Here is a 12,319-nt window from a genome sequence, read left to right as displayed (position 1 = left end):
GCTGGGCTGGCAAGCTAAGGACGTCGGTTGCCTTCTTCAGACGGTCGAGCTCTTGTTGAGCCATAAGCTGGCGGACAGTGGTAGGTGCGAGATAGTCCTTTTCTCTGTCCACCTGATTCCCCAGGGTTTCTTGCACCTTCGCAATGTGCTGCTTAGAGAAGATGTGATCGCGAATAGAAAGTCTAGCTGTATACTTCACAGCACATAAAGTACACTCAGGCCTCGGTCCATCAGGAGACCCTTGGCTTATCATGAATGGCTTTCCTATGTTTATTTTGAACTTCTTTTCTTTCGCACGGGCATTCTGAAACCAAACCTGCACAACACGCTTTGGCAGTCCTATTTCGTTGCCCAGCATTTCACACTCCTGCATCGTGGGAGTGCGATAGTCGCTGAAGCAAGCCTTGAGAACTTTAAGCTGTAGGTTGCTCATCTGAGTCCTAAAACGTTTGTGTCCGGGTCTTTCTGTACCACCTTTTATAGACTTGAAGGAATTCGCACTTCCAAATGGACTAGGTGAACTTGGATCAGCCAAACTTGAGGTTTCACTTTTATCGGCGTTATCATCTAGGTCATCGTCTCTGGAACTGAAGTACTGCTCACTATCTCTGCCAGAGAAACTTAGTGCTGGGCTCACCATGTTGAAGGGGAATCTATCGTCAGTAAAGTCAGACATTTGTGCTGTAATCGTTTTATTCTCACCCAGTCTTTCCCCACCGTTGGCTGTGAGGTTCTCAACCTCATTATTGGTCTCATCTCCTGTCGTTGCGTCACTTATAGCTGTGTTAATCGATGAAGTCTCATCAAAATCTATTTTGTTAAGATCGCATGAGACTTCTGCAGAATTCATATTAAGCCCTTCAATCTCATCACTGTTTTCTGCTTTTAAGGATGAAGGGCTCAAGAAGTTTTTTAGGTGTGCCTCAGATGATTTGACTGGGGTGGAGGATGCAGCTGGAAGCTCACACTCATTTACCTCAGTCTTTGGTGGCAGTGGTGGATACTCCATGAAACTGTATTTATGTGGACTTTCAGCTCCCTCATCCTGAAGCATCATCGGACTTGGGGGCAAACTAAAACCTGCTTGTTTAGCTTCGTGCCAGTGCCGCGAGCGTATGTGACTGTCAAGGGCCGACTTAGCCTTGAAGAGCGCTCTGCAGAAAGGGCACTTTTTATGAGTTTGGGAAGGCCCAAGCGCTCGAAATTGACCTTTTCTTTCTCTGGCACGGGTATTCTGAAACCAGACTTGAACTACTCTTTTCTTCAGTCCCACTTCATGGGCAATATGATCTAACATTTTTCTTGTCGGGTTAGAATCGAGTAGATACTTGTCATAAAGGATCTCAAGTTGCTCTGGTGTTATAGTGGTTCTCAGACGTTTGTCTCTGTGCTGGTCTTCGCCAACACTTCCACCTTCTTTATCATTTGGGCCGTCCTCTTTATCATCTAATTTACGTTTTAAGGAACCAGAGCCAGTAGCAGAGCCTAGGCCAGAGCTGCTCTGCGATGGTATCTGGGAAAGTGCTCCGGACAAAAGCTGACTTGTCATTAGAGGGTTGTTGGGGTCAAATATCATGTAGGGCATATCCAATGGCCTTTCCAAGAACTGAGAATGCAAGAACTGGTTTTGAGCTGCAAGGAAATGCATATGCTGATGTTCCTGCCACAGTTCGACAGTCGGGAAAGCTATCTTGCATTGGTCACACTGATACTGTAACATTTGAGGAGGGATGCTATTGGTAAGTGACGAGAGTGCAATGGAGAGAGGACTGGATGGGACGGCTGCAGACTGAGGTTGGGAGTGAGGTCTTGTCATTTGTGACTGAGCCATTTTCTGTGGAGGAGGTTGAGGGGTAGACGCTTTAGATGGTCGTGGATCGGCTACTATTTTTGCTGCTTGTGAAGGGGCATTCTCGATCTGCTTTGTTTTCTCACTGGGGATTTCGGGTTTGGGTGAAGTTTTCCCTATTTCAGGTCGAGGTGATGGCATTAGCGGGGAGCTGGAGCCAGAACTACTTGCTGTGACAGTGGGTTGTTTAGTTAACTCCGCTTGCCTCATTGTGGTATGCTCACAGTTCTCTGCCATCTCCTCGGAGTGGATTTCATCTGCACCATCATCATCTTCATCTTTGTAGCACTGCTTCTTTTGGTGTGTTATCAGGTCAAATATTCTAGGGTAAATAACATTGCATTTCTTACACTGGTACTGCATGTTGTTGGTCCGGATATAACGTTCATTTGTAAGCTCTTTCTTTTCACTGTCCTTGGTATCGGCTTGGTTTTCGTAACTCTTTCTTGCCTTTTGGCGGGCGTTTTGGAACCATACCACGATCACACGTGTTGGCAGGCTGAGAACCGTAGAAAGCTGCTCAATCTCGTCGTCTTTTGGGTAAGCGTTTGTATCAAAGAAGTCTTGGAGGACTCTGAGTTGGTAGTCTGTAAATCGAGTTCTTGAGGATCTCTTGTTCATGGTTGCGTCAGTCTTATAGTATTCTAGTGCATTCATCTGGGATTCCATTCTGATATCCTCCAGTGTGGTCAAGGGTGGAATGCTGAAATTGTAAGGAGAGTCTTTACTTCTCTGCCTCTCTTTGAAAAGCGTGTTGCGGAACCAGTGCTTGATGACTTTCTGTGGAAGGCCGGACTTTTCTGCCATTTCTTGTATCTGATCCTCATTAGGGGAGTTATTGATATCAAAGTAAGCACGGAGGATTTTCAGCTGATCATCTGTGATTCTGGTACGAGGGCGCTTGAACTGGGATTGGCGCAAGAAGTTTGGATCCAGTCCCAGTTGCTGTTGACATAACTGTGTGAGGTCAGAAGATAAAGAGTCCATTGTTGGAAGCTGTAGCGCGAGCTGTGGGGGTAACCCAGGATGTTGCACGGACTGCATCATCAACGGTGGGAAAATTGGCAAGTCAAGAGAGACAGGAAGCTGCACTTGGGGAGGTGCACTGGGTGGCGGAGGTGGTGGAGGAGGGGGTGGTGGTGGCGGTGGTGGAGCTTGTAGGGGTGCCGGAGATGGTGTCGGTGCCTTTCCTACTGTAGTGGTGGCAGGAAGAATGCTCGTTGGAGCTGGGGGTGCTGGAGGTGGTGGAGGTGGTGGCGGCGGAGGAGGGGTCTCTGGAGAAGGTGGATTTATGGGATAGAGCTTATCATATGCCTCTCTGTACTGCTGTGCAAACTTCTCCAGCTCCACATAGGGAAAGAACTGACCATGCACATGTTCCTGGTGGCTCTTGAGGATTAACATATTCGAGAAGAATTTTCCACACATACCACACTCTAATTTGTCATTTATTTCTTCCTCTCTGTTCTTTTTCTGGCATTTTTGTCTGTTCTCATTGTACTGAATTACCAGTTCAAAGCCAAAGTTTTCTAGTAAGGCTTTTGCAGCATTACCCCTGGCCCCCGAAATGATGCGTGGTGGAGGAATGAAAGGTTCTGAAAATTTTGCCTTTTTGGAATCCTTATTTTCTTTATTGTTATCAGGATCATTGAGAGCATCTTGCTTTGCTTTGTTGTCTTGCTTCTCCGTGTTCTCTTCCACCTCTCTAGACAGCTGAATCTCAGACACAGAGATATGACTGGGCTCTGGCTTGGGCTTGTGGCTCTGCTGCTGGCCTTTTTGTTGCTGCTGTTGCATCTGAGAGGCTTGCTGTTGAGCTTGTTGCTGAGAAAGCTGAAGCTGCTGCTGGCCCAATTGGTGCTGTTGCTGCATCTGCTGCTTTAGATCCTCAAGGAATGACCCAGTCATGCCTGGCATCCCGAACGCAGCCGAATGCAACGCCAGCTCAGGGCTGATATTAAACTCGGTGCCAGGAATATAGAACGGGAAAAGGAACTGGGGTTGTTGGAATTGTAACAAAGCTTCTGGTGTCATTGGGAAGTGGGGGAAAAATGCTGGATTCAGGAACTGTGGCTGGAAGAAGGCAGCCTGCTGCTGAAGTTCATGTTGCAGTTGCATCTGAAGCTGCGCTGGTGACGGGGTGGACTGATGAGTTTGCTGAACAGCGACATGATCAGTAGTTTGCTTTATGTTGACTTCTTTGGTATCTACATTGTTCTCTTTGTTCGATGATACTGGTAAACTCACAGATTCTGTGTTTCCCTGACTGACTGGGACAGGGCTGTTAGATGGTACAGATCCACTTCCACTTCCACTTCCGCTACTGGAACTGCTGCTCGTTTCCTGTTTGGCAGTTCTTGCTTTAGTCTGATGAAGGACAGACCTCATATGGATCTCTAGGGTTGAGCTTTGGCTATAAGCAACGTTACATATATTACATTTGTATGGTTTGTTGTCAACGTTGTTGCTGGGTTCCTGGGGAACTGGACTCGAGGCTTCCTGGAGAACTTTCTTGAGCTTATGCAAGTGCGAGACAGAGTTGTAATGAACGAGCAGAATGTTCTTTTGCGTAAATGACTCCTTACACACAGTGCATTTGTATGGACGAGACGGGTCTAGAAACTTCTCCATTGTGAAATTCGGACCTTTTCTAAAAGGCAAGGTCCGCTTTGGTTCGGAACCCATCTCATCAAGCAAGGAGCTACTGTCACTTCCAGTAGGACTGGCCTTCCCTTCTTGGTCCAGCTCGTCATCTTTATCCATTTCCTGTTCTAAGGCTTGTGCCTCTTCCAGTGCTCTTGCCTCACTCTCTGTGATATCACCATTGAGGGGTAGACTTCCACACAGCTGCTGCACTTCAGCTTCACTAAGCTCAGGGTGACCGGTCTCCAGGTGCTTTCTGAGGGCGAGGAACGTCCTGAAGCTGCGCTGGCACAAACTGCACATCGTGGCCGCCCGAATTGCGTGGTATTGCGAATGTATCTGAAGCTTCTGCAATGTCTTGAATGCCAGGCTGCAGTGGTTGCAGCGATATTTATAGACGTGGCGATCGGAGACAGAGAGCTGCTGGCGTTTTTGCAGGTCACTCAGGTGTTCCTGCAGGGAATCTGGGCTCTTCCTATCTTGGCCAGTGGCTTTTTTCCAATCTGGAGCTTCAGCAGCCTCTTTCGGTGGCTTGACTTCCTCGTTGGCAAGCTCAAGGTCACTTTTCTCTGTGCCCGTGCTATTTTTCAAATCTTTAGAGCTGTTTCCTGTTGAGGTAAAGAAAGAGGGGATATAAGGCATATATCAGAAACCTCGTTGAGAGATTATTGCTTTAACTTTCACAGAATGTTTAAAAAAAAATTTTTTTTGCAATGTAGTGCATTTAATTATTAAAAGACTAGATGACGCTTACCCATGGGCTTTCCAGATGCATCGGCTGAAGAGTTCATTACAGATGGTGCTTTGTCTTGTACAGGTGCAGGTATCAATGAATTATTTGGCATTGTAACATCTGGACCTGCCACCTGGAATAAATATCGGATAAATGCAGTGTCAGTGAAACCACACCAAAGCACCATGAAAGAAAAAAAAAACACAGAATCGACATAAATTAGCAAATGAACATAACTGAAGCTATTATAGGTGAATTTGTTTTATTTATATTAATTACTGGAGTATATGGTGCAGAGGAAATGACTTGCTGCGCAGTCACAGCAAACCCGACAGCCTTGAACAGATTTAAATGATTTACGTACTGTCATAAGCAGCTTCTCCACGCAGTCTGGAGCCACGCTGTGGAGGTGTGTGAGATGCAGCTGCAGGTGAATCTTGTTGCTGAGGACATCCTGACACAGGGGACAGGAGATGACGGGCTGCATGGAATGCTGGGACATGATGTGCAGCTGCAGACGGTTTGCGTCCTTGCTGCTGTAATTACAGTACGGACACTGCTGCACCTGAAAGGCATGGTCGATATCTCACTATAATTAAAGCAGATATACAGTATATCTTTCCATTTTGAGATATTCAAGAAATTTGCTTATGTCTTTAATGAGCAAAACATGGTCAGAATTTCTTACGATGGCTGACTCTCATTACAGGGCATAGTATAAATTGCTGTTTCCCACCACCTGTCTTAATGTAATCCATTTCAGAAATGGCTCAGAGTCCTGCAAGGCAGGCTAATGCATTATAATTTTAATTAGAAACACATATAATTTAATGCGATACAAACGCTTATAAGCCTCGACGTGAACATAAAGACAGACCCATCAATTTAACATGGGAAGCAGTAACTCACTTGCTCACTGGTAATCGTCTTCTCCTCGACAGATTTAGGCCTCTTGGGCGGAGTGTCGTTTTCTTTCTCCTGTTGAAGTGCACGCTTCCCCACTGCAGCATTCTCCAGAGTTTCTTTAGCCAGTGTATTACCTCCTACAAAAAAACAACAACCACAAAACAAAAACAAAACATCTTCAGTCACACCTCACAAATAATAACGACCTCATCATCAAACCTCAGGCGGAGATATTAAGCATAGCTCAGAGTGGCCGTTTAAAAGACAAAAAAAAAAACGACATCAAGTAAAGGTCTTAGAGAAGTGAGACCCAAACAAACACTGCGCCATAAATATAAAAGAACAGAATGAACTCTGACTCATACTAATCTACTTTATTGCCGGTGCTGCAATATCAAAAAAAAAAAAAAAAAAAATGACCATAAAAACAGGCCAAGCAATTCCAGTCATGAAGATATTCAAAATAAATGGAGAGTCACAAATGCATTATCACTGTGCTGTACGTCACGGTACCATTATCCAGGCTATTTGGGTGTATAGATTATCAAATCACCTTCCTAGCATTACCCTAAATATCCGTGCCCGACACAGAGCACTGGAGGAGGCAAAAAATGTTATTACCATTTCAGCCGAGCTCAATTCAGGAAATCAGCCCCCCAGTTGTATTTAGAGAATGCTGCACAGAGTGATAAATCTTTCATTACCCTCATCTCCAGACGCAGACAGCGTCCCAGCCATCTCGCTCTACGCAATTTATCCCCTCCCCGAGTATGCAGAACACAAAGAAACCCCTAGCTGCCATCTCTCTCGCGCTCTCTTTCTTTCTCTCTCTCTCTCTCTAATCTGGTCACTCTGGGATAAATACTCTTGTGAAGCAAAGGATGCAAAAAAAAAAAAAAGTGCACTGATTTTAACGGGTGTATTAGTTTTCATTTTATTTGAATTTCCGTTGCATGTGTGTGCAATTTAATTCTTTTGCATCACGAGGTATTCTAGTTATTTTATTGTAATCCGACATATCAAGAGCGTGACATATTAGACTGTCAAGGAAAGTGACACAGGAGGGGAAAAAAAAAAACAAAAAACAACCCCACAAGGGCACAATACAAATTTCCAAGAGCATCAGAGAATTTTCTGCAGCCTCAAATTGCTAGGTAATCTTTTTTACCCCCCTTCTTCCTGGCTTTGATATCCCTGCAGCGTTGGGGAGGCATGTCACATACATTTCATGACAAACAGAAAACCTCATTTGCCAGGCGGGCATTGCCTCATTGCTGCACCGCATCCCCTGACCTTTTTTTCTCTCTCTCCTTCTTCTGTGTTTATTATGAGTATTTCTAATTTTAACTTTCAATTTTCGTCATCTTCCAGTCAATTTGCAACTAAATTATTTCCAGGGTGAGGAGCCGATTGCCGGACGACTGGGTGCGGACGCATTTCAGGACGCGATGAGTCTTTTCCATTGATTGCCATCATACTGAATGTAAATGCGTAGTCTGGGAAGGGGATGGGGGCGGGGTAGGGGAGTAATCGGATTTCGTGCTACATGAGGATCCATCGCTATGATTTATTTTCTTAGTCAATGAACTGCTTTAATAAGCACTTCAAAACAAAATGGATACCATGTAAAGACAAAAAAAAAAAACCTCAACGCTGTCTGTCTGTCTGTATATACGAACATGGAGGAAAAAAAACAGAGACACACAAATGAAATGAGATAAAAATGAGAATGAATTATAAACCTTGACCCGTATAGCCTTCATCTTATCTTTTTTTTTTTAAACGATAAAAATGCTTTTGTATGCTGTGGGTGGCTCTAATGCATTTCAGGTCATCCTTTCCTTTTCGTATTTTTATACCGTCGACTAATTGAAATAGCTTTTTTTTTTCCTTCTTTGTCTTCAAAGCAACGAAGCCGGAGATAAAATAACGGTGACATTGTTCCCATCCCCCATTGACAAATGCATTTGAAAAGCAGGACCTTGGTTGATTAGATAAATCAAAAAGTGATTTATGACATTCAAGCTGTATGCATTATAAGAAGCAGGGTGGCCGGCTAGCCACCCATCTTTATTTACAACTGTCAGAGATCTCTACAAGGCCTCTGATTGTCCTACAAACAAAAAAAAGCAGAAATCTCACCGCCGCATATGTCTACCTTCTTTCAGTAGTTTTAAAACGGTATCGTGGTATCGTGGGTTTTTTTTTTTTACAGCGATTGTCAATTATACAGGACCTGCTTGATGAAGGCAGCACGAATTTACTATTCAATTTCCTGGACCTCAGACCCACCGGTCTGGCTGAGGTTACAGCGCTATAAATAAACCCGGGTCTGAGACTCGGAGTAACTTTAGTGATTTACGTATAATACCGGGTTTAAGGTCACGAATTAAGCTTCACTTGATACCATCTGAACGCCACATTTCGAACCTCGAGGTCAGACAGCGAACCCACTCTGCTTTACTCCTAATCCTGAGCACATCATGATTTCAGATGTGACGTGAACGGCCATGTTGTTGAAAAGAGAACTCGTAGCTGCAGGGCTTCGATTCAATATGTTAATAAACTATTAATGCATTTTAATAGAATGATTCTCAGTCGTGCTCATTTCAGCAGTAATGCTTCAAATCCAAATTATACTTTTAAATACGGTTTAATATGCGACATTGTGTACTGCATGCTTTTCCTTGATATTGCATAAGATATTAATAATAATAATGATAATAATAATAATTTTTTAAAAAAGTGGTCTTATGAACCACGAACAATTAATTTCTTTACTAATTTAAAGGAGTTGTGCGGGACATGTTTGCATTCACGACAGTATTCGTTTTCATCTCTCTTAATAGTTACAGTCTTATTTTTGTAGCCCAGAGCCATTGTACATATTATTAACATCTCAGCAAAAACAAAGTTGATCCAGATTACGAACATTTGCATGAAAAATGCAGCTCGGATTATCATTAATCCATGGTGACACTTGATTAAAACGAGAAAGTAAATTAAAACGAGGGAGATCACATGCACATATTCTAGCAGCTGGATATTGTAAAGATCTCCGTGATATTATTTGATATGCTGGGAAGTGGGGGGGGGGGGGGACATACTTAGCATACAAGTTCAACAGTATAAACCCTTAAACGTGTTATGCATAAACCCTGACTGTTCCATCCAACAGTAATGGATTAACGTCTCTTCATAAATCAAAACAGAATCCGTTCGAGTTTTAAGTGTCGCTTTTTTTTTTTTTTTTTCTTTTAAAAAGCACTATTTAGCACAAACAGGCTTCGACGAAAAACACGTTTGACCTCGGCGGATCCGAGATGTTAAATGATGCCGCGTATAATACAAAGTGCAAATTCTCGCCCGCTGCCTCAGACAGGCCTGTCACAGATATATGACTAAAAGATAGATGACTAGCTAAACTAATAGGCTCCGTCCTGTTTCAGCGTTTCTTCTGCACCATTGAACCCAACATTATGTAGCTCTAGGTATGGCGTGCATGAAAAGACATCCAATGTAATATTCATGGTGACCACAGATTTCCATCTCATACATAAAAAAAATTAAATAAATAAAAAAATAAGGCGTGTATGAATTCTTATTCGGCGGCGCAAATAAAACAAAGCCTGAGGTAACAGTGCCAGATGCTAGCTCCAGGGGCTGTTCCCTGATCGCGACACAATGCTGTTTTGTACGGATTGTTGTCCTTGTTAATGTCCTACCGGTTACACAGAAATGTAGATTTGAAGTTAAAGCCTGGGACAATGACGGGTGGAGTGCTGCCTTGATTTAAAAGGAGGGGGGAAAAAAAATTGAAATAAGGGTTACACGGGTGCAGTAAGACGAGTGCTGTCTAATCCTCACGCAAAATTAATATGTCATCAGAGGAATGGTGAGTACACTGAAGATTAATGAAAGGCGCTTAAAAATTACAAGCAACTGATTTGATTTAAAAAAAAAAAAAAAAAGAAAAAAAAAGAATAATAATCTCACGGGTCATTCTGTAATATTATTCCGCATCTCCACATCTCTGCATCTCTGCTGTCACATGGTTGTGATTAAAAATGGGTCAATGGGAGGCTTGTGATAGCATTCACATGCAGTCCACACATGCAGCCATTATTAGCAGGAAAAAGCCCCACGGTGGAGATGAAAGAGGCAGAGGAGCTAGAAGCCCAGGAACACTATGAGCGTTTGTGTATGTGTATGTATGTGTGCTGAGTGTGTGTTAGTGTGTATTAACAGGGAGGGTTAGTAAGTGAGTGAGTGAGGGAGTGAGGGAGGAGGAAGGGAGGGTGCCAGAGACAAAAGACCAAAACTAAAGGTCTTACTGGAGTCTTTCTCTGTCCTCTTGCCCTCCTGGCTTTCTCTCTCGCTTGTGTCTTTGTCCTCGGCCGCAGCCAGTGAGGAAGCTGGTCTCGGTCCCTCGGTGTCCTCACCTGGTTCCTCTATAAGTGAGCACACAGGAAGTGGCCAGGTTACCCACGTTACCGTGAAACCATACCAGTGTATTTCTGTGTATGAGGGCTGGATCTTTCTCTCTCTCTCTCTCTCTCTCTCACACACACACACACACACACACACACACACACCTCTCCAGACTGTTAGCACTAGGCAGATTACAACAGTCCTCGGCTTGGCTTCCCTTCTTCCCTCCATCGTTCTTTCCCTCCCTGTGCGTGTTTAATAATTCTGTGGATCTCCGCTATGCTGCCAGTGGATTAATCTGTTTATGCTGTTAGCTGCTAGGTTGAAGCTGCGCACCTCTAATCCCTGAAAGGCCCACTGTTCCCTTTCATCCAGAGATCATTTGTCTCTCACGGCACTGATGTCACATTTTAATGAATTTTTAGCAGGCTGAGTATTGCCAGATAACCAGGCTCGCTTCTCCCGCTTCTCTTCAGCTCATTCTGCGTCCGCAATACCGCATGTCAAGAGATGAAATATATGTATATATGTATATATATATATATATATATATATATATATATATATATATATATATATATATATATATGTGTGTGTGTGTGTGTGTGTATATATATATATATATATATATATATATATATAAATGAAATTGCAAAAATGTTTTGGAGGAAATTTAATAAATTAGGAAAAATAAAACAACAATTGTGAGCAACCTTCAAGATGCTGTGCTATTCGATTTGATAAACCCTTAATAACTGTATAAATGGACCACGTGGAGACTAATAAGTCACAACCGCATTTGCATACTAGCACTCGAGTCATTGTTTGGTAAGCACGGGGGCCTCGGACTCAGGCGGATACGTGATATAATTAACCCTTTCGAATCCCCCACGCAGGGCTGGCGCCGACATTTTAAGTGCAACACATTAAGTGGAAATTATATACAGCATGAAATTTTCATGGCAGATGCAGGGAGTGATTGAAAGGAGAAATTGTGCCGCACTCTAGTCCTAATGTTTTATTAATAATATTCTGACAACAGGATGAAATATCTCCTGTCACTGGTGGCAGCTGGCTGGGAAAATTTTTTTTTGTTATTTTGGCGATTGTGTATTATAATTCACAAAAAAAAAAAAAAAAGAGGAAACATCTCAGTACGTGTGTTCGTGTAGGCTCAATATGTAGATGCTCTTATTTATGCACGTGTGTTTAGTTTATTATAGATGTACGTACAGGGTATTTGGTGTAGTGGTTACAATTTTTTTTTTTTTTTAAACAGGATGCAGTGAGTAAAAAACTAAACAAAACAGGTAATAAATAAATGCAACAATTGTAAAATAAGAGAAAAAAATATATACATAATAATAAACAATAAAGATGAACATCTGCTACTATATCCTACAAAAAAAAAAAAAAAAAAAAATCCATGCTTGAATAATTCCATGCTTGAATTTCCATGCAGATCAGACTCAGGTTTAGTGGACGACAGGAAGCCTGGTTAGAGCCGTCGATTCTCTGACCATGACCGGACTTTAGGATGGTTAATGAATAATTGGTTAAAACACACAATAATGGACACTCGAGACCAAGCGGAAAGCCTATAGCACCTCCCTCTAACCCCTCCCCTTTGTCCGTCACCTCTCCTCCTCCTCCTCCTCCTCCTCTTGCTTATCTCTCTGTCTCATCCCCCTCTCCTGGCTGGTCTGAGAGTGTGACGTTCGGCTTTACTGACCCGTTCCCCCAAAGGCTGGGAAATG

The 12,319-nt window shown here is 43.0% G+C and overlaps 1 protein-coding gene across 3 annotated transcripts in view; it reads right to left on the bottom strand.

The window, feature by feature from the left end:
• The window catches only part of zfhx4 (zinc finger homeobox 4), a 74,626-nt gene that overhangs the window by 5,058 nt on the left and 57,249 nt on the right, over positions 1-12,319 (bottom strand). For 2 of the 3 annotated variants that reach the window (XM_053611016.1, XM_053611015.1), the window contains 5 exons: positions 10,466-10,582; positions 6,135-6,268; positions 5,590-5,790; positions 5,247-5,358; positions 1-5,100 (listed from right to left, as the gene is read on the bottom strand). The exon at positions 1-5,100 is cut by the window's left edge and continues 141 nt beyond it. In XM_053611016.1, the coding sequence (XP_053466991.1) occupies positions 1-5,100; positions 5,247-5,358; positions 5,590-5,790; positions 6,135-6,268; positions 10,466-10,582 (5,664 nt within the window). The remainder of the gene's footprint in view (positions 5,101-5,246; positions 5,359-5,589; positions 5,791-6,134; positions 6,269-10,465; positions 10,583-12,319) is intronic. The other variant, XM_053611017.1, reaches the window with a different exon arrangement.

This window comes from Ictalurus furcatus, chromosome 23 (assembly GCF_023375685.1).
Source record: "Ictalurus furcatus strain D&B chromosome 23, Billie_1.0, whole genome shotgun sequence".
In the NCBI taxonomy this organism is placed as follows: Eukaryota; Metazoa; Chordata; class Actinopteri; order Siluriformes; family Ictaluridae; genus Ictalurus; species Ictalurus furcatus.
This window is presented reverse-complemented; position numbering and strand designations above follow the sequence as displayed.